This window comes from Stomoxys calcitrans, chromosome 1 (assembly GCF_963082655.1).
Source record: "Stomoxys calcitrans chromosome 1, idStoCalc2.1, whole genome shotgun sequence".
NCBI lineage: Eukaryota > Metazoa > Arthropoda > Insecta > Diptera > Muscidae > Stomoxys > Stomoxys calcitrans.
The window spans coordinates 34,437,108-34,461,218 of record NC_081552.1 but is presented as its reverse complement, the minus strand read 5'-3'; the positions used below and the strand labels follow the sequence as shown (position 1 = coordinate 34,461,218).

Here is a 24,111-nt window from a genome sequence, read left to right as displayed (position 1 = left end):
AAACATTTTTTTTTTGGAGAATTTTCTGAAAAAAAAGTTTAAAAATGTATATGTAATGGAAATTTTGTTATTTTAAGAAACTCTGGCAAATTAAAATTATTCAATATCTTTGAGAACATCATTTTTTAAGTGAATTTCTTGAAAACATTTTTTAAATCTGCTACTTTTGAATCATTCGGCCTCCCTGAAACCACAGTGCTACAAAAAGACATATTTGTTTCCTACACATTTAGCATAACAATATCCAGTACTAATACAAATGTATATGTGTGAAGCATGCCAACAACAAGCACATTAAGGGTAAAAAGTAGAAATGATGACAAGAACCAAGTAAGAGCGTGCTAAGTTCGGCCGGGCCGAATCTTATATACCCTCCACCATTGATCGCATATGTCGAGTTCTATGCGCGGTATCTCTTTTTGACAAACATAGAATATTGAAAAAGAACTGTTATGCTATTGGAGCTATATCAAGTTATATTCCGATTCGGACCATAAATGAGTGCCGAACATTGTAGAAGTCATTGTGTAATATTTCAGTTCATTCGTATAAGAATTGCGCCTTGTATGTTTATGTGGGAGCTGTATCAAGCTATTGAACGATTCAGACTATATTAGACACGTATGTTGAAGGTCATGAGAGAAGCCGTTGTACAAAATTTCAGCCAAATCGGATGAGAATTGCGCCCTCTAGAGGTTCAAGAAGTCAAGATCCCGGATCGGTTTATATGGCAGCTATATCAGGTTCTATACCAACTTACGCCATACTTAGCACAGTTATTGGAAGTCAAAACAAGTAAAAAGGCGTTAAGTTCGGCCGGGCCGAACATTGGATACCTACCATCTCGGATATATATGCACCTTTCATCAAAATTCGGTGAAGCTTTCATACCTTATGCCCCATATCAGTTATATCCAAATATGTTCCGATTTGGACCAAATACTAATAAGTACCCTAGCTTTATCTAAAAATAAACCGATCTGAACTATATACGACACGGATGTCGAAAAGCCTAACATAAGTCACTGTGTCAAATTTCGGCGAAATCGGACAATAAATGCCTCTATGATGGGCCCTAAACCTTAAATCGAGAGATCGGTCTATATGGCAGCTATATTCAAATCTGGACCGATCTGGGCAAAATTAAGGAAGGACGTCGATGAGCCTAACCAAACTCACTGTCTCAAGTTTCAGCGACATCGGACAATAAATGCGACTTCTATGGCCCCAAAGCCTAAAACCTAGATATCGGTCTATATGGCAGCTATATCCAAATCTGGACCGATCTGTGCGATATTGCAGGCTTAACTTAACTCACTGTCCCAAATTTCGGCGACATCGGACAATAAATGAGCATTTTATGGGCCCAAAACCATAAATCAAGAAATCGGTCTATATCACAGCTATATTCAAATCTGAACCGATCTGGACCAAATTAAAGAAAGATGTCGAAGTGCCTAACATAACTCACTGTCTCAAATTTCAGCAAAATCGGATAATAAATGCGTCTTCTATGGCCCCAAAACCTAAAACCTAGATATCGGTCTATATGGCAGCTATATCCAAATCTGAACCGATCTGTGCGATATTGCAGAAGTATGTCAAGGTGCTTAACATAACTCACTGTCCCAAATATCGGCGACATCGGACAATAAATGAGCATTTTATGGGCCCAAAACCATAAATCAAGAAATCGGTCTATATGCCAGCTATATCCAAATCTGAACCGATCTGGGCCAAATTGAAGAAAGATGTCGAAGTGCCTAACATAACTCACTGTCCCAAATTTCAGCAAAATCGGATAATAAATGTGGCTTTTATGTGCCTAACACCATAAATCGGAGGATCGGTCTATATGGCAGCTATATACAAATCTGGACCGATCTGAGCGAAATTAACAATGAATGTCGAAGGGCCTTACACAACTCACTGTCCAAAATTTCAGCAAAATCAGTTAATAAATGTGGCTTTTATGGGCCTTATACCCTAAATCGGAGGATCGGTCTATATGGCAGCTATATCCAAATCTGGACCGATCTGGGCCAAATTAACGAAGGATTTCGAAGGGCCTAACGCAACTCACTGTCCTAAATTTCAGCAAAATCGGATAATAAATGAGGCTTTTATGGGCCTAAAACCTTAAATCGGCGGATCAGTCAATATGGGGGCTAAATCAAGATATAGTCCGATATAGCCCATCTTCGAACTTAACCTGCTTATAGACAAAAAAAGAATCTGTGCAAAATTTCAGCTCAATATCTCTATTTTTAAAGACTGTAGCGTGATTTCAACAGATAGACGGACAGACGGACGGACATGTCTAGATCGTCTTAGATTTTTACGCTGATCAAGAATATATATACTTTATAGGGTCGGAAATGGATATTTCGATATGTTGCAAAAGGAATGACAAAATGAATATACCCCCATCCTTCGGTTGTGGGTATAAAAAAAACCTCATGCTAAATTTCAGCCAAATCGGATGACAATTGCGCGCTCTATTGGCTAAAGAAGTCAAGATCATAGATCGGTTTATATAACAGCTATACCAGATTATGAACCGATTTAAATCATACCTAGCACAGTTGTTGAAAATGATATCAAAACACTTCGTGGCAAACTTGAGTTAAATCGGACAAGAATTGCGCCCTCTAGGGGCTCAAGAAGTCAAGATCCAAGATCGGTTTCTATGGCAGCTATATCAAAACATGGACCGATTAAAACCATACTTAGCGTAGTTGTTGCAAGTACTGCCAAAACACTACGTGCAAAATTTCAGCCAAATCGGATGACAATTGCGCGCTCTATTGGCTAAAGAAGTCAAGATCATAGATCGGTTTATATAACAGCTATACCAGATTATGAACCGATTTAAATCATACCTAGCACAGTTGTTGAAAATGATATCAAAACACTTCGTGCCAAATTTCAGTTAAATCGGACAAGAATTGCGCCCTTCAGAGGCTCTAGAAGTCAAGATCCAAGATCGGTTTCTATGGCAGCTATATCAAAACATGGACCGATTAAAACCATACTAAGTGTAGTTGTTGCAAGTACTGCCAAAACACTACGTGCAAAATTTTAATAAAATCGGATAGGAATTGGGCCCTCTAGAGGCTCAAGAAGTCAAGATCCAAGATCGGTTTCTATGGCAGCTATATCAAAACATGGACCGATGTAAACCATACTTAGTGTAGTTATTGGAAGTACTACCAAAACACTACGTGCAAAATTTCAATAAAATCAGATAGGAATTGGGCCCTTCAGAGGCTCAAGAAGTCAAGACCCAAGATCGGTTTATATGACAGCTATATCAAAACATGAACCGATTTGGCCCATTTACAATACCAACCGACCTACACTTATAAAAAGTATTTGTGCAAAATTTCAAGCGGTTAGCTTTACTCCTTCGAAAGTTAGCGTGCTTTCGACACACAGACGGATGGACGGGTGGACAGACGGACGGACGGACAAACGGACGGTCATGGCTAGATCGCCTTAAAATAACATGACGATCAAGAATACATATACTTTATGGGGTCTTAAACGCATATTTCGAGGTGTTACAAACACAATGACGAAATTAGTATACTCCCATCCTATGGTGGAGGGTACAAAAATGAAGGCATCTGAAGGGGAACCAAAGGAAAAATCACATTTATTTATGTAAAAAAGTCTTTCTTTAGATTTCCTGGCATTTTACCTAGCATTTAAAATCGAAAAAAACAAAATCTATTATTGCTTTCAAGGTGATAGTATGATGGGATCCAAATCGTATTGGGTTGCCCAAAATAATTGCGAATTTTTCATATAGTCGACGTTGACAAATTTTTTCACAGCTTGTGACTCTGCAATTGCATTCTTTCTTCTGTCAGTTATCAGCTGTTACTTTTAGCTTGCTTTAGAAAAAAAGTGTAAAAAGATTATATTTGATTAAAGATCATTCTAAGTTTTATTAAAAATGCATTTACTTTCTTTTAAAAAATCCGCAATTACTTTTTGGGCAACCCAATAGAATGTTGATTTTTAAGTGAATTGGGCATGTTTTTAAAGGAAAAAAAAAAATCAAGCATTTAAACTTAACAAAAACGTTTCTTGCCATTAGAAGAACTTCAAACCATATTTTGTTTTTTTTTTTTTTTTATAAAAATTTTATTTATTTTTATTTACTAATTTCTTTTGTTTTTAGGTTTTTGCCATAAATCTGTATACTCAATGATATTCGGCTCTTATTGGTGAAAATTAATATTATTATTTTACTATCTACGTTTGGAAGAGGGAAGAAAGCTTGATTGATATTCCAATATTCCACAATACAAAAACGAAAACTTTAAACTATAACAATTAAAAATGTTTCAAAAACCAAAAACCAACAAATATAAACATATTTTGTTTTATATGTACATATAATACTCTATTACACATTGTTTTAATTCAATAGTACTTATTAATCTGTATATACTACAATATATTTTTGAATACAATTATTAATTTAAAGGAAAACAAATAAAAAGGAGTCAAGTTCGGTCGGGCCGAACATTGGATACCCACCACATAGGGTATATATGTTAACCATCTTTCGTCATAGTCCGGTGTAGAATGCATAATTTATGCCCCCATAGCAGCTATATCGAAATATGGTCCGATTTGGACCTAATTTGTCACGGACATTGAGTGGTCTAATAAGTACAAGTCATTGCTCAAGTTGGTAGAACCAAATATTGGTCTTTTTGGTTGCCACATCCAAATATAGACCGATCTGAACCCTATACGATACGGATGTCGAAAAGCTAAACATAAGTCCCTGTGTCAAATTTCTGCGAAATGGGATTATAAATGTGCCTTTTATGGGCCCAAGACTTAAATCGAGAGATCGTTCTATATGGCAGCTATTTCCAAATTTGGACCGATCTGGGTCATATTGCAGAAGGATGTCGAAGGCCCTAGCATAACTGACTGTTCCAAATTTCGGTGACATCGGGAAATAAATGCGCCTTTTATGAGATCGAAAGATCGTTCTATATGGCAGATATATCCAAATCTGGACCGATCTGAGCCAAATTGCAGAAAATTGAGGACCGGCCTTACACAACTCACTGTGCCAAACTTCGGCGACATTGGACACTAAATGCGCCCCTTATGGGCCGAAAATCTTAAATCGAGAGATCGGTCTATATGGCAGCGATTTCCAAATCTGGACTGATCTGGGCCAAATTGAAGAAGCACAACTAACTGTCTCAAATTTCGGCGACATTGGACACTAAATGCGCCCCTTATGGACATAAAACCTAAAATCGAAAGATCAGTCTATATGACAGCTATATCCAAGAAGGCTGTCGGGTGGCTTAACGCAACTCACTTTCCCAAATTTCAGCAAAATCGGATAATAAAAGTGGCTTTTATGGACCTAAGACTCAAGAATATATATACTGTATATGGTCGGAAATGGATATTTCGAAGTGTTGCAACGGAATGACAAAATGAAGATGACGCCATCTTTCGGAAATGGATATTTCGATGTGTTGCAACGGAATGACAAAATGAAAGATGGCGCCATCTTTCGGTGGTGGATATAAAATTTGGGAAAATTAGCTGTATATAGAAAACTGAACAAATTAATATTGGAAGAAAAAAATTGTTATAAGAATTTGAGTTTGTTAATTTTTATACCCTCCATCATAGGATGGGGGTATACTAATTTCGTCATTCTGTTTGTTACACCTCGAAATATGCGTCTTAGACCCCATAAAGACTATATATTCTTGATCGTCATGTCATTTTAAGTCGATCTGGCCATGTCTGTCCGTCTGCCCGCCCGTCTGTCTGTCTGTCGAGAACGTGCTAACTTTCGAAGGAGTAAAGCTAGCCGCTTGAAATTTTGCACAAATACTTCCTATAGGTGTAGGTCGGTAGCGATTGTAAATGGACCATATAGGTCTATGTTTTGATATAGCTGCCATATAAACTGATATTGGATCTTGACTTCTTGAGCCACTACAGGGGCGCAATTTTTACCCGATTTGGCTTAAAATTTTGCATGAGGAAATTTTTTATGATATTGATATATAACCTAATATAGCTGTCATATAAATTGATCTGGGGTCTTGGCTTCTTGAGAATCTAGAGGGCACATTTCCTATCCGAATTGGCTAAAATTTTGCATGTCGTAGTTGATTCTTACGTTCAACAACTGTGTACAAGTATGGTTCAAATCGATTCGTAACCTGATATAGCTGCCATATAAACCGATCTGGGATCTTGACTTCTTGAGCCTCTAGAGATCGCAATTATTATCCGATTTGCCTGAAATTTTGTACGACGGATCCTCTCATGACCAAGACCAAAGATCTGTTTCTATGACAACTATATCAGGTTATGAACCGCTTTGAACCATACTTGGCACAGTTATTGGATATCAAAACAAACTACTACGTGCAAAAATTCATTCCAATCGGATAAAAATTGCGCCCTCTAGAGGCTTAAGAAGTCAAGATCCAAGGTCGGTTTATATGGCAGCTATATTAGGTTATGGACCGATTTAAACCATACTCGGAACATTTGTTGGATATCATAACAAAATACTGCGTGCAAAATTTCATTCCAATCGGATAAGAATTGCGCACTCTAGAGGCTCAAGAAGTCGAGACCCAAGATCGGTTTATAAGGCAGCTATATCAGTTTATAGACTTATTTGAACCATACTTGGCACACTTGTTGGATATCATAACAAAATACTTCGTGCAAATTTTCATCCCAATCGGATAAGAATTGCGCACTCTAGAAGCTCAAGAAGTCAAGACCCAAGTTCGGTTTATATGGCAGCTATATCTAAACATGGACCGATATGGCCCATTTACAATACTAACCGACCTACACTAATGAGAAGTATTTGTGCAAAATTTCAAGTGGCTAGCTTTACTCCTTCGGAAGTTAGCGTGCTTTCGACAGACAGACGGACGGACGGACATGGCTAGATCGACATAAAATGTTGCGACGATCAAGAATATATATACTTTATGGTGTCTCAGATGAATATCTCGAGTAGTTACAAACAGAATGACGAAAGTATACCCCCCATCCTGTGGTGGAGGGTATACAAATCAATTTGTGTTTATTTGTAGGTTTGTTTGTTTGTATGTTTGTGTGTTCCTTATAGACTCAGAAACTGCTGACCCGATTTTCTTGAAATTTTCACAAATGGTGCATAATGACCCCGTGGTGAAAATAGGGTACTAAATTTTTTGATATCTGAAGGGGGGGGCGGACCCTCCCCCTTACCCTAATTTTCAGAAACGCCAGATCTCGGAGATGGGTGGCGCGATTTAAGCGTACTATATGAGAGCACACTCTCATACGGTACGCTAAATATAAAAATTTGATCCAAATTTCGGATGGGGTACCTAGGGGGGCTGCCCCACCCTAAAACCTATCAAACATATATTTAGACCAATCACGACAATATGGGACTCAAATGAAAGGTATTTAGGATAAGAAAACGTATCTGATATCCAATTGTCGGACCAAGTGCTAGGGGGACCACCCTAAACCCCAAAACACCTCTAAATTGGACATATTTACCGACCATAGCAATATGGGACTCAAATGAAAGGTATTTGCGAGTAGAATACGAATCTGATATCCAAATGTGGGAGCACGTTTCTGGGGGTCCACCCCTTCCCCAAAACACCCACCAAACAGGATTTATTTACTAACCATGGGAATATGGGGCTTAAATGAAAGGTATTTGAATGTAGAATATTAATCTGATATCCAAATATGGGACCAAGTGTTTGGGGGGCCATCTCTCACCAAAAACATCCCCCAAAGGGGACAAATTTACAACCATAGCAATATGGGACTCAAATGAAAGGTCTTCGGGAGTAAAACACGAATTTGATATCAATATTCGGGATAAGTGTCTATAGGGCCACGCCACCCCCCTAACACCAACCAAATAGTAAGTATTTTCTGACTATTGCAATATGAGGCTCAAATAAGAGGGTTTTTAAAGTGGAACACGAATCCGATATATATTTTCAAGGCCAACTCACTGAGTGGCCGCCCATCCCCCAAAACACCCCCAAGCTGGTCATGTGTGCCGACTATGGAAATATGGGACATAAGTTAAAGGTATGTGGGAGTAGACCACATATCTAATATCAACATTAGGGGCCACCTGTCTAGCGAACGTCCCACCACCATAACAACCCCCAAATAGGACGTATTTACTCACCACGACAATTTGGATTATAAAGAGAGTGGAACTTTATATTCATAGTTTTTAGGGCCAATACTCCAAACTGGACATATTTGCTGACTTTTGCAATAAGGAGTTTAAATGAGATTAGAAAACGAATTTGATATCCAATTTTGAGGGCAATGACAATATGGGGTTCAAATAAATGATATATAGATACATGAGAGTTTGGGGACCACCCCAATCGCCAAAACACCCCTAAATCAGGCATATTTACCCACCATGTCAATGTGGATCTTAAATGAAAGGTATTGGGGGGTAAAGCAAGAATTAATACCCATTTTCGCAAGAATTGATACCCCACAACAGCAATTTTTTAGTGACCATCGCAATATGGGGCTCAAATAAAGGTTTTTGGGAGTAGAATATGAATTTGATATCCAAATGTAGGACCATGTATTTAAGGCATCACCCCTTATTCCCAAAACACCCCGCAAAGGGTAAACATTTTTCAACCATGCCAATATGTGGTATTAAAGATTAGAAAACGAATTTGATAACCTATTTTGGGGCCATGTGTTTGGGGGACGCCTCCTCCTGTAAACTCCTCTTAAGCCAATGGCAATATGGGGTTTAAATAAATACACCACAGTTGTGGTGTAGGATACACAAATGTAAGAATTTCCCAAAAAATAAGTGAATACGTGCTAAGATCGGCAGGACGGAATCTTATATCACCTTCACCATGGATCGCATTTGTCAAGTCCTGTGAATTACTTTTTTAAATATATATAAGCTATATCAAGTTTCTAACCGATATGTGCCATTTACTATTCGACATCCTTCGTCAAATTGGCCGAGTTCGGTCCAAATTTGGATATAGCTGCCATATAGACCGATCCTCCGATATAGGATCTTAGACCCATAAAAACCACATTTATTATCCGATTTTGCTGCAATATGGAACAGTGAGTTGCGTTAGGCCCTTCGATATCCTCCGTCAATTTGGCCCAGATCGGTCCAAATTTGGATATAGCTGACATATAGACCGATCCTCCGATTTAAGGTCTTAGGCCCATAAAAGCCGCATTTATAATCCGATTGCGCCGAAATTTGGGACAGTGAGTTGTGTTAGACCCTTCGACATCCTTCGTTAATTTGGCCCAGATCGGTCCAAATTTGGATATAGCTGCCATTTAGACCGATCCTCCGATTTAAGGTCTTAGGCCCATAAAAGCCGCATTTATAATCCGATTGCGCCGAAATTTGGGACAGTAAGTTGTGTTGGGTTTTTCGACATCCTTTCTCAATTTGGACCAGATCAGCGAAGATGTAGATATAGCTGTCATATAGACCGATCCGCCGATTAAGGGTCTTAGGCCCATAATAGCCTCATTTATTATCCGATTTTGCTGAAATTTGGGACAGTGAGTTGCGTTAGGCCCTTCGACATCCTTCGTCAAATTGGCTCAGATCCGTCCAAATTTGGATATAGCTGCCATATAGACCGATCCGCCGATTTAGGGTCTTAGTCCCATAATAGCCTCATTCATTATCCGATTTTGCTGAAATTTGGGACAGTGAGTAGCGTAAGGCCCTTCGACATCGTTCGTCAAATTGGCTCAGATCCGTCCAAATTTGGATATAGCTGCCATATAGACCGATCCTCCGATATAGGATCTTAGACCCATAAAAGCCACATTTATTATCCGATTTTGCTGAAATTTGGGACAGTGAGTTGCGTTAGGTTCTTCGACATCCTTCCTCAATTTGGATCAGATCAGTTCAGATGTAGATATAGCTGTCATATAGACCGATCCTTTGATTTAAGGTCTTAGGCCCATAAAAGCCGCATTTATTATCCGATTGCGCCGAAATTTGGGACAGTAAGATGTGTTAGGTTCTTCGACATCCTTTCTCAATTTGGATCAGATCAGTTCAGATGTAGATATAGCTGTCATATAGACCGATCCTCCGATTTAAGGTCTTAAGCCCATTAAAGCCGCATTTATAATCCGATTGCGCCGAAATTTGGGACAGTGAGTAGCGTTAGGCGCTTCGACATCCTTTCTCAATTTGGCTCAGATCGGTCCAGATGTATATATAGCTGTCATATAGACCGATCTCCCAATTTAGGGTTTTGGGTACATAAAAGGCGCATTTTTGTCCGATTTCGCATAAACTTAGTATAGCGAGATATGTTAGGCTCCTCAAAATCCCTATTTAATACGGCCCAGAGCGGTTCAGATTTGGATATATAGTTGCCATATACACTGATCTCCGACTTAAGGTTTTAGACCAAAAAAAAAAAAAATAAATTTATAAACTGATTATACTGAAATTAGGCACAATGAGTCGCGTTAGGACCCTCCACATTCGTACCGAGTATTGTCAAGATCGGTGTTTATTTCGACATAACTGTCTTATATACCCATCTCTCAATTTATGGCCTTGAGCCCATAACATGGGTATTTAAAGTCCGATTTCAATGAAATTTGGGATAGTGGGTTGTTTTAGGCTCCCCGACATCCCTGTTCAACATGTCCCAGATCAGTCCAGATTTGATTATAGCTGCCATATATACCGATCTCCCGATTTAAGGTTTTAGACCCAAACAAGTAAGAGCGAGCTAAGTCCGGCCGGGCCGAATCTTATATACCCTCCACCATGGATAGCATTTGTCAATTTCCTGCGAGGTATCTCTTTTAGGCAAACAAAATGAATAAGAACTGTTATGCTATTGGAGCTATATGAAGTTATAGTCCAATTCGGACCATAAATGAATTGAATGATGAACATTGTAGGAGTCATTACGTAATATTTCAGTCCATTCGGATAAGAATTGCTCCCTTGTAGGGGCTCAAAAAGCCAAATCGGTAGATCAGTTTATGAGGGAGCTGTATCAAGCTATAGATCGATTCAAACCATATTGGACACGTATGTTGCAGGTCATGGGAGAAGCCGTTGTACAAAATTTTTCCCAAATCTGATGAGAATTGCGCCCTCTAGAGGCTCAAGAATTCAAGATCCCAGATCTGTTTGTATGGCAGCTATACCAGGTTATGAACCGATTTGAACCATACATAGCATAGTTGTTGGAAGTGGTACCAAAACATCACGTGCAAAATTTCAGTCAAATCGGATGTTAATTGCGCCCTCTAGAGGCTCAAGAAATCAAGACCCATGATCGGTTTATATGGGAGCTATGTTTAAATCTGAACCGATATAGCCAATTTGCAATACATGACGACCTATATCAATACAATCGATCTTGGATCTTGACTTCTTAGACCATTAGAGGGCTCAATTCTTATCCGATTTGGCTAAAATTCAGCATGAAGTGTACGGTGCAAGTCGGTCTATAACCTGATATAGCACCCATATAAACCGATCTCCTGATTTGAAGTCTTGAACCCTTACAAACAGCAATATTTGTCCGATTTAGCTGATATTTTGCACATGACTTTCTGTTCTGTTCTGTTATGACTTTCATGTGGTGTTCCGTTATGACTTTCAATAACTGTACCAAGTAAGGTCCAAAAAGGTCTATTACCTGGTATAGCTACCATATAAACCGGTCTCTCGATTATCTTTGTTCGGTTCGTTGTAGCTTTAATTTTTGCTGGTAGGAGGCCTAAAACTAATCAGTTTCAAATTGCAGCGAAACCGGTTAAAAAATATTGCTTTTATGGGCTTCAGTCCCTTTATCGGCAGATCGGTCTAAATGACAGCTACATCAAAATATAGCCCTATTTTTATACCCACCACCGAAGGATGGGAGTATATTCATTTTGTCATTCCGTTTGCAACACATCGAAATATCCATTTCCGACCCTATAAAGTATATATATTCTTGATCAGCGTAAAAATCTAAGACGATCTAGACATGTCCGCCCGTCTGTCCGTCTGTCTGTTGAAATCACGCTACAGTCTTTCAAAATAGAGATATTGAGCTGAAATTTTGCACAGATTCTTTTTTTGTCCATAAGCAGGTTAAGTTCGAAGATGGGCTATATCGGACTATATCTTGATATAGCCACCATATAGACCGATCCGCCGATTTAGGGTCTTACGCCCATAAAAGCCACATTTTTTAATCCGATTTCGCTGAAATTTCGGGCAGTGAGTTGTGTTAGGCCCTTCGACAACCTTCGTTAAATTCGCCTAGATCGGTTCAGATTTGGATATAGCTGCCATATAGACCGATCCTCCGGTTTAGGGTCTTAGGCCCACAAAAGCCACATTTATTATCCGATTTTGATGAAATTCGGGACAGTGAATTGTGCAAGGCCCATCGATATCCTTCGTTAATTTGGCTCAGATCGGTCCAGATTTGGATATAGCTGCCATATAGATCGATCCTCCGATTTATGATGTAAGGCCCACAAAAGCCACATTCATTATCCGATTTTGCTGAAATTCGGGACAGTGAGTTGTCTTAGGCCATTCGACACCCTTCGTCAATTTGGTCCAGATCGGTTCAGATTTGGATATAGCTGCCATATAGACCGATTTCTTGATTTATGGTTTTGGGCCCATAAAATGCTCATTCATTGTCCGATGTCGCCGAAATTTGGAACAGTGAGTTAAGTTAAACCCCTTGACATATTTCTGCAATATCGTACAGATCGGTCCAGATTTGGATATAGCTGCCATATAGACCGATATCTAGGTTTTAGGTTTTGGGGCCATAAAAGACGCATTTATTGTCCGATGTCGCAGAAATTTGAGACAGTTGGTTCGGTTAGGCTCTTCGACGTCCTTCTTAAATTTTGCCCAGATCGGTCTAGATTTGAATATAGCTGCCATATAGACCGATCTCTCGATTTAAGGTTTAGGGCCCATAAAAGAGGCATTCATTGTCCGATTTCGCCGAAATTTGGGACAGTGCTTTGTGTTAGGCTCTTCGACATGTTTATGCAACTTGGCCTAAATCGGTCCAGATTTGGGTATAGCTGCCATGTAGACCGATATCTAGATTTAAAATCTGGGCCCCATAAAAGGCGCATTTATAATCCGATTTCACTGAAATTTGACACAGTGACTTATGTTCGAAATCCATGTCGTATATAGTTCAGATCGGTATGAGGTATATGAGTATAAGGTATGAAATTTTCACCGAATTTTGATGAAAGGTGGTTTACTTATATACCCGAGGTGGTGGGTATGCGAAGTTCGGCCCGGCCGAACTTAACGCCTTTTTACTTGTTACACATATTTAGGTCGGATGGCGGGTGGCCTAAAACTACTCACTTTTTCAAATTTCATTGAAATTGGATGAAAACTAATTCTAGTATGGGCTTTAGGCCCTTTATCGGGAGATCGGTCTATATGGCAGCTATATCTGAATATAGTCCGATCTAAACCATATTTGGGTCAGATGTCTAGAGGCCTAAAACTCCTTGCTGTTTTAAATTTCAGCGAAATCGGTTAAAAAATAATGCTTTTATGGGCTTTAGGCCCTTTATCGGGAGATCGGTCTATATGGCAGCTATATCAGAATATAGTCCGATATAAACCATATTTGGGTCAGATGTCTAGAGGCCTAAAACTCCTTACGGTTTTAAATTTCAGCGAAATCGGTTAAAAAATAATGCTGTTATGGGCTTCAGTCCCTATATCGGCAGATCGGCCTATATGACAGCTATATCTAAATATAGTCCGATCTGAACCATATTTAGGTTCGAAGTTAAGAGGCCTGAAACTACTCACTGTATCAAATTTCAGCGAAATTGGGCAATAAATAAAGCATTTATGGGCATTAGACCCTTTATCGGCAGATCGGTCTATATGGTAGATATATATCCAAATATAGTCCGATCTAAACCATATTTGGGTCAGATGACGGGAGGCCTGGAAATACTTACTGTTTGAAAATTTTCACAAAATCTGATGAAAAATGAAGTTTTATAGGCATTAGAACTTTTTATCGGAAAATCGGTCTCTATAGCAGCTATATCCAAATATGGTCCGATTTGGCCCGTTCAAGAACTTAACCAGCGTTCATCAAAAAGTCGTATCTGTGCCAAATTTCAGCGCAATATCTCAATTTTTGAAGCCTGTTGAGTGACAACAGACGGATAGACACACGGACATGGTTAGATCGTCTTAGAATTTTACAACGATCCGAAATATATATACCTTGTAGGGTTGGAAATTGATATTTCGATGTGTTGCAATCGGAATGACAAAATGAATATACCCTCTATCCTACAATGGTGGCTATAAACATATGTAGGAAATTAAAAGTTAGACAAATGTTAAAATTCTATTTAATTTTTTATACCCTCCACCATAGGATGGGGGGTATACAAATTTCGTCATTCTGTTTGTAACTACTCGAAATATTTGTATGAGATCCCATAAAGTATATAAAGGGTGATTTTTTTGAGGTTAGGATTTTCATGCATTAGTATTTGACAGATCACGTGGGATTTCAGACATGGTGTCAAAGAGAAAGATGCTCAGTATGCTTTGACATTTCATCATGAATAGACTTACTAACGAGCAACGCTTGCAAATCATTGAATTTTATTACCAAAATCAGTGTTCGGTTCGAAATGTGTTCATTCACCGTAACGTTGCGTCCAACAGCATCTTTGAAAAAATACGGTCCAATGATTCCACCAGCGTACAAACCACACCAAACAGTGCATTTTTCGGGATGCATGGGCAGTTCTTGAACGGCTTCTGGTTGCTCTTCACTCCAAATGCGGCAATTTTGCTTATTTACGTAGCCATTCAACCAGAAATGAGCCTCATCGCTGAACAAAATTTGTCGAAATTTGAACACATTTCGAACCGAACACTGATTTTGGTAATAAAATTCAATGATTTGCAAGCGTTGCTCGTTAGTAAGTCTATTCATGATGAAATGTCGAAGCATACTGAGCATCTTTCTCTTTGACACCATGTCTGAAATCCCACGTGATCTGTCAAATACTAATGCATGAAAATCCTAACCTCAAAAAAATCACCCTTTATATTCTTGATCGTCGCGTTATTTTATGTCGATCTAGCCATGTCCGTCCGTCCGTCCGTCCGTCCGTCCGTCCGTCTGTCTGTCGAAAGCACGCTAACTTCCGAAGGAGTAAAGCTAGCCGCTTGAAATTTGCACAAATACTTCTTATTAGTGTAGGTCGGTTGGTATTGTTAATGGGCCATATAGGTCCATGTTTTGATATAGCTGCCATATAAACCGATCTTTGGTCTTGACTTCTTGAGCCTCTAGAGGTCGCAGTTCTTATCCGATTGGAATGAGATTTTGCACGAAGTGTTCTGTTGTGATATCCAACAACTGTGCCAAGTATAATTCAAATCGGTCCATAACCTGGCATAGCTGTCATATAAACCGATCTTGGGTCTTGACTTCTTGAGCCTCTAGAGTGCGCAGTTCTTATCCGATTGGGATGAAATTTTGCACGACGTGTTTTGTTATGATATCCAACAACTGCGCCAAGTATAGTTCAAATCGGTCGATAACCTGATATAGCTGCCATATAAACCGATCTTGGGTCTTGACTTCTTGAGCCTCTAGAGTGCGCAATTCTTATCCGATTGGAATGAAATTTTGCACGACGTGTTTTGTCATGATATCCAACAACTGTGAAAAGTATGGTTCAAATCGGTCAATAACCTGATATAGCTGCCATATAAACCGATCTTGGGTCTTGACTTCTTGAGCCTCTAGAGGGCGCAATTCTTATCCGATTGGAATGAAATTTTGCACGAAGTGTTCTGTTGTGATATCCAACAACTGTGCCAAGTATGATTCAAATCGGTCCATAACCTGGCATAGCTGTCATATAAACCGATCTTGGGTCTTGACTTCTTGAGCCTCTAGAGTGCGCAGTTCTTATCCGATTGGAATGAAATTTCACACGACGTGTTTTGCTATGATATCCAACAACTGTGCCAAGTATGGTTGAAATCGGTAAATAACCTGATATAGCTGCCATATAAACCGATCTGGGATCTTGACTTCTTGAGCCTCTAGAGATCGCAATTATTATCCGATTTGCCTGAAATTTTGCACGACGTGTTTTGTTATGATATCCAACAACTGTGCTACGTATGGTTCAAATCGGTTCATAACCTGATATAGCTGCCATATAAATCGATCTGGGATCTTGACTTCTTGAGCCTCTAGAGATCGCAATAATTATCCGATTTGTGTGAAATTTTGTACGACGGATCCTCTCATGATCATCAACATACGTGGTTATTATGGTCTGAATCGGTCTATAGCCCGATACAGCTCCCATATAAATCGATCTCTCTATTTTACTTTTTGAGCCCCCAAAGGGGCGCAATTCTTATTCGAATTGGCTGACATTTTACACAGGTCTCCAACATATAATTTAATTGTGGTCTAAACCGGATCATATCTTTATATCGCTCTAATAGCAGAGCAAATCTTTTCTTATATCATTTTTTGTCTAAGAAGAGATGCCGGGAAAAGAACTCGACAAATGCGCTCCATGGTGGTGGGTATATAAGATTCGGCCCGGCCGAACTTAGCACGCTTTTACTTGTTTTTTCTAAGAAGAGATGCCGGGAAAAGAACTCGACAAATGCGCTCCATGCTGGTGGGTATATAAGATTCGGCCCGGCCGAACTTAGCACGCTTTTACTTATTTTTTCTAAGAAAAGATCTCTGGAAAAGAACTCGACAAATGCTCTCCATGGTGGAGGGTATATAAGATTCAGCCCGGCCGAACTTAGCTCGCTTTAACTTGTTTTTACTTTTTGTTTTTTTTTTTACAAGCAAAAATATGATTTTATTTTTTAAAATTTTTCTTTTCGATTTTTTTTTTAAACAAATTTTTAAGTTTCTGCACAGACAATGGCATTTTTACAAATCTTCAAATGTTTTAAAAATAACTATAATTTTTTTTTTAAAGGTAAACATTTTTTAAGAAAGTTATTTGAAATTTGTCAAAATAATTTTTGTTAAAAAAAAATCTTTTTTTTTTAGAGTTTATATAAAAAATATTTGTTTTTTTAATAACCAGCATTAAAACGCACAAATTAGTTAATGAAAATCAACAAAATTTAATTTTTCTTCATTTTAATTTTTTTTAAACTTTTTATGTTATTTTACAAGCCCAAAAATTAACAACTTGGGCCGTATATTTTGTTATTTCTTTATTTGTGTAATTTATGGAATTTTTCTTGAAAGTGGCATATATTGTACAGCCTGCATAAAATCTAGGATTGTGGATTTTTTTTTTTTTTGAAATTTTTTACATTACCTTTTAGCAAATACCTACAGTACATTAGGACACTAACTTTTATGATATACATTGGATTATTTGTTATGGTTGGCTTAACCTTATCTACACCACATTCATTGATTTTGTCTAACTCTAGCCCTCTTAAAGTTATATATCTAGCATTTCAAATCAAGCTTACCCTTAAGGATTTTTTGTTTCCTTTTTTTTATTTATATCTTACATTGCTTTTTTATTTTATAACAACATCCTTTGATTACATTTTTTTTTTATATAGCTATACTCTTAAAAAATAGTTTTTGTTTTGCTGGTAATAGCATTTAAAAATATGTATATCAATTTTTTTTTTTTTTATATGTATAAACGTGTATGTATATGATTAGATAGTGCTGGAAGAGGATATTTTTAAGGGTTTGTTAGGGGCGGGTATACAAAGATTGCAGGGATAGTGATCACATATGGGAAGTTAAGGATAACAAAATACTCTCTGCTGTGCTTATAGCCTTACTGGGAGCATGGGCTGGTGTTAACTTTTATTGGGGATTTTCAGGGGCATGGGGTCTATGGCACAAGCTTCTTAAATCCCGCACCTTCTTGGCCAAGTTTCAGCTCTTCATAGATTGAGGGTTTCACTTCATTGCATTGGGTGTGCGCATCTAAGCCATCGGGTTTTGAGGTTTTATTAGCAAAACCACCACCGCCGCCGCCGACGATAGCCGTCCCCACCTTGGTACTCATGGCTGGTCTTTGGCACATAGCGCTGGCAGGTGTTGTATTAGTAGTGGTTGTTGTGGTAGTCATGGTAGACGGTGCCTGTGAAGAGTTGCCCGAAGACCGACTAAAGTTGCCATTGGTATGCGTCAGGGCTGATGTTACAGTTGGCAGCTAAGGGTAAGTTAGTATATTAGGCGAACCACAATATGAGTTTTCCCATTTTCCATTAGAGCATAAAATCCGCCAACAACACATATACACAACCCGTATATTCACCCCACACAGGTAAATAAGCAGTCCATAAAGTTAAACACACACACACACACACACCATTGATAGAGGGGAAAAGAAAATACAAAAAAAAAAATAAAAACAAAATAAGTGAAAAAAATTGGGACCACATAAATTTATGATGACAAAAACACAACTCACAAAAGCAAGCATAACAACCTCCATTTCTTTCTGAAGAAGAAAAAGAAAGAACATAACTCTTAGTTAACTATATATACAGCCTTTTAAGCAGAAAGCCATGTCAAAATCAAAAACAAGGCAAATTCAAAGATGACAACAAAAAAAAACTTACAAAGACTAGAAAAATAACGAAACGGAAAGATACTTAAAAACAGCTACAAAAGTGATACGGAATTGGCTTTAGTAAGAAAAAAACTAAAACAAACAGTGGATCAGAAAATGCCATTTCAGATAAAACTTAATTGAAATTTATAGGAGTCTAGACTCTCCATCTCTTCTATCTGGGTATCGCGTGCAGCACCAGCAGCGTCTTGGCTTACTAAAAGATGACGGACATCCATATAAGGTACACTGAACGAGTCTATTAATCTTGTTTTGTTTGCTTATCCACCAAGGAATTGAGTGGGTAGCTTTAGATTTTGTTTTCCAGGAAAATATCGAATGGGAGTCTGTAAATTGTCATAATATCATGTACACGTGCCTCTTGTCCTAAGGACACTTCAAGCAAGACTTTTAGACGGTATTGTATAACAGTTTTTAAGATGCCACGTGTAAATTCTTCGACAGCCTCCACAACATGCTTGACAAAATAATGATTGTGAAATAAAATTTCGGGAAAATTACGAGCTTAAAGTAGCGTAGAGGGTTTGAGAAATCTATTCTACACACTGGAGCAGAGTGCACTCTTTCTGATGGCTTACATTTATCAAGTCTCACATTAATGGTTTTGTTATAGAAAAACAAGTAAAAGCGTGCTAAGTTCGGCCGGGCCGAGTTCTTTTCCCGACATCTCTTCTTAGGCAAAAAAAACGATATAAGAAAAGATTTGCTCTGCTATTAGAGCGATATCAAGATTAAATTATATGTTGGAGACCTGTGTAAAATGTCAGCCAATTCGAAAAAGGTATTTGCGCCCTTTGGGGGCTCAAGAAGTAAAATAGAGAGATCGATTTATATGGGAGCTGTGTCGGGCTATACACCAATTCAGACCATAACAAACACGTATGTTGATGGTCATGAGAGGATCCGTTGTACAAAATTTCAGGCAAATCGGATAATAATTGCGCACTCTAGAGGCTCAAGAAGTCAAGACACAAGATCGGTTTATATGACAGCTATATCAGGTTATGAACCGAATTAAATCATAATTGGCACAGTTGTTGGATATCATAACAACACACGTCGTGCAAAATTTCATTCCAATCGGGTAAGAATTGCGCCCTCTAGAGGCTCAAGAAGTCAAGACCCAAGATCGGTTTATATGGCAGCTATATCAGGTTATGAACCGAATTGAATCATACTTGGCACAGTTGTTGGATATCATAACAAAACACGTCGTGCAAAATTTCATTCCAATCGGGTAAGAATTGCGCACTCTAGAGGCTCAAGAAGTCAAGACCCAAGATCGGTTTATATGACAGCTATATCAAAACATGGACTGATTTGAACCATACTTGGCACAGTTGTTGGATATCATAACAAAACACGTCGTGCAAAATTTCATTCCAATCGGATAAGAATTGCGACCTCCAGAGGCTCAAGAAGTCAAGACCCAAGATCGGTTTATATGGCAGCTATATCAGGTTATGGACCGATTTTAACCATACTTGGCACAGTTGTTAGAAGGGATACTAAAACATTATGTGCAAAATTTCAGTCAAATCGGATGAGAATTGCGCCCTCTAGAGGCTCAAGAAGTCAAGACCCAAGATCGGTTTATATGACAGCTATACCAGGTTATGGACCGATTTGAACCATACTTGGCACAGTTGTTAGAAGGGATAGTAAAACACTATGTGCAAAATTTCCGCCAAATCGGATGAGAATTGCGCCCTCTAGAGGCTCAAGAAGTCAAGACCCTAGATCGGTTTATATGACAGGTATACCAGGTTATGGACCGATGTGAACCATACTTGGCACAGTTGTTAGAAGGGATACTAAAACACTATGTGCAAAATTTCATTCAAATCGGATGAGAATTACGCCCTCTAGAGGCTCACGAAGTCAAGACCCAAGATCAGTTTATATGGCAGCTATATCAAAACATGGACCGATATGGCCCATTTGCAATACCAACCAACCTACACTAATAAAAAGTATTTGTGCAAAATTTCAAGCGGCTAGCTTTACTCTTTCGGAAGTTAGCGTGCTTTCGACAGACAGACGGACGGACGGACGGACGGACATTGCTAGATCGACATAAAATGTCGCGACGATCAAGAATATATATACTTTATGGGGTCTCAGACGAATATTTCGAGTAGTTACAAACATAATGACGAAATTAGTATACCCCCCATCCTATGGTGGAGGGTATAAAAACAAGTAAAAAGGCGCCCACCACCTTGGGTATATATGTAAATCACCTTTCGTCATAATCCGGTGGAAAATGCATAATTTATGCCCCCATAGTAGCTATATCGAATTTGGTCCAATTTGGACCAAATTCGGCGCGGACATTGAGTGATCTAAACTACGAGTCATTGTTCAATTTTGTAGAACAAAATATTGGTCTTTTTGGTAGCCATAACCCAATGTAGACTGATCCGAATACGATATACGACAAGGATGTCGAAAAGCCTAAAATAAGCCACTGCGTCAAATTTCAACGAAATCGGATTATAAATGCGCCTTTTGTGGGGCCAAAACCTTGAACCGAGAGATCGGTCTATACGGCAGCTTTATTCAAGTCTGGCCCAAATTGAAGAGGGATGTCGAAGGCCCTAACACAACTCACTGTCCTAAATTTCTTCGAAATAGGATAATAGATGCTCCTTTTATGGGCCCAAGATCTTAAATCAAGAGATCAGTTTATCTGGCAGCTATATCCAAATCTAGACCGATCAGGGCCAAATTGAAGAAGGATGTCGAAGAACCTAACACAACTAAATGTCTCAAATTTCAGCATTAAGCTTTGGCAGATCTACATTTCTTTCGTAAGGTAAAACTTTCTTTGCAGAGATGCTCAATTAACTTCGTTTGGAAGATGAAATTTTATTAAAAAGGCCAAATAGTTTGAGAGTCTACTTTATATATGTTTAAGCTATCCAGCTTACTACCATACTAAGTCCAACACACCGTCCAATGAAAGTCCAATCCGCCTTTGGAAAACAAATTTACTTCATCAGCAAAGAAGTTTTCTGCAAACTCAACCGTCCATCTCAAGCAAAAAAATTCCATTCGTATCCATTCTTCCTTGAAAATTCCGAACTTTCTTCAAAACACTAAACTACCCTCGGAGGACAGGACATCATTTGAAAGCCCAAACATCCTTGGGAAGTCCAAATTTGCTTGGGAAGCCCCATTTTCCTTGGGACGCCCCAATTTACTAAGGAACCCAAAAGTTTCTTGGTAAGCCCAAACCTCCTTGGAGCGGAATTGTTTTCGCTCCTCGAAAAAAAATAACCTTATCTCGGAATGGCTACCTATTACGAAAAATTTTTAAGCCTTTCAGGATTAGACTTAAAATTGACTCCATCAGATCGTAGCATATTAACCGCCCCCCTATTTAGCTTCAAGCGCACACCGGTCGGAAGACTAACAAATGAGGAAGAGACGGATAAAACAGAGGGATGCGCTATCGTACCCAGCCTTTAAGTAAAGGTGGTGTTTCCGATTCATAATCAGACAGTGACAGTGTCAATGAGACAGTCATCGCCGCCGAATCGAGAGATGAGGGCAGCGGGATAACAGCAAAAGTGAGCAAAGGCTGAGCACACAAGAAGACCGAAAAAGCAATCGCGGGCACGACGAAGGAGACAAAGGTGTGTGTGCCGGCAGCGCAATCGAGCGAAAGCGCAGGATGATGGAAGGGATAGAACTGACACTTCTACGGAAGCTGGAAAGAGAGTCAGATCTTCCGAAGAGCATAACACTGCCAAGACGCTGAAGAAAAGAAAGACCTGCTCGCTTTCAAGTACTCGGGGAAGAACAATAGCAGATGTATTGATACCGTCAAAAAGCTCGGTAGGAAGTATGCACACTCCTTGGGGCGCAAAGCTCGCCCTTGTGAGAAAGATGGACATTACCCAGCTCAAAAGGGCGACGGTCTTCATTAAAGGTGAGGGTGTCAAAAATTCGCTTGATGAAGTCTTAAACTAGCGAAATCTGAGGTCTTCTTGAGGTCTCCTTGTGGTGGGCATTGATCACGCCTCAGTGACAAGTTTGGCTAAGACTGAAGCCATATCGTACTACGGGACCATGGGCATCCTAAAAAAGATTGGGAAGACTAGGATATGCAAATACCGTCATATTTAGCCATCACGCAGTGCAGTGACAAGACAATAACCGACTCTCTCAATATTGGCAAGACTAGGAGAAGCAAAGATCCTAAAACAAAAACATCAGGCAGTGCAGGAACAAGAGACTCAACACAATCTAACAAACAGGGAACCGACGATGGAACCATCAACGACTTTCTCAAGATTGGGAAGACAGTGCAAAATTGGTACTAATAGCGTACGATGTGTTCTCTCACCACATTTGGTGGGGTAGTACCAACATTCATGAGCGGGGCCAAGCCCTGTCAGAATTCTTGAATACTAACGGCCTAATAACACTGCTACCTTTGTTAATAGGATTAGGGAGGAGGTTTTATATGTGACAATATGTTCGGAAAATCTGATCAATGAGGTACAGGATTGTAGGGTCTCCGGAGCATTCCTTCTCAGACCATCGCTACATTAGGTTTAGAATAGAACGGCCAGCGCCGAATTCGATAAGCTTCCGATATAAGTTGAAAAATAACTGGACAAAACTCAGAAGTCTACACAGAAGAAGGCTTCGGCAAGATAACTTAGATTGCGATAGCGTTAATGACGCCGCCTAGATGAAAAAGTTTCTCTCAAAAACCCATGTCCAAACTGCAACGTTAGTTGACGAACATGGGAGTGAAAGCAGAGACAACGGAGAACATGTTGAGGCTTTTGATGAAAACGCATACGAAGGGACTCACGAAAACACCGGAACCTTGGAATAATGAGATTTATCGAAGGCTTATCATAACGGAATTTATGGTAATGGAAGCCTTGAGGAGCTTCAAACCATTTAAATTCCTGGTGAACTGATGGAATATTTCCGACGTTACTACAAAAGGAGGTCAACTATTTGGCGCCCCATCTGGCCACTATTTTCAAAGCATGACTAAACTGAAATCTGCTTGTTCACGAGAAAGACGAAGGTGGGCCAAATTGACGCACCACGTTTCCATAATAAAACGATTTTGGAAACTGAATTGGAAGTGTCAAATTCAAGAACGTACTGAGAAGGCTCACAGATATTGGGCACTATGCTCAAAATGGGTCCTGAATCCGAGGATAGTCCACTGGATCTATAGGAGCGTGATTAGACCAATACTTACTTACGCCTCAGTATTTGGGTGGACTGCGATAAAAAAATGGTGCAACTTAAGGATAATAGAACAGGTTCAGAGAAAATGTTGTTTTGGCATAGACGAAGCGATGAGGACCACGCCAACTAGGGCACTGGAGATTATTC

At 39.1% G+C, this 24,111-nt stretch overlaps 1 protein-coding gene across 3 annotated transcripts in view; it reads right to left on the bottom strand.

Annotated features, from left to right (window-relative positions):
• LOC106092958 (Ig-like and fibronectin type-III domain-containing protein 2) overlaps positions 1 to 24,111 on the bottom strand; it is a 345,343-nt gene that overhangs the window by 60,556 nt on the left and 260,676 nt on the right. For 2 of the 3 annotated variants that reach the window (XM_059361374.1, XM_059361377.1), the window contains exon 17: positions 17,330 to 18,315. The exons of the other annotated variant lie outside the window; for it this stretch is intronic. In XM_059361374.1, the coding sequence (XP_059217357.1) occupies positions 17,992 to 18,315 (324 nt within the window). In that variant the 3' untranslated portion in view covers positions 17,330 to 17,991. Of the gene's footprint in view, positions 1 to 17,329; positions 18,316 to 24,111 lie in introns of those variants that run through there. 3 annotated transcript variants of the gene reach the window in all.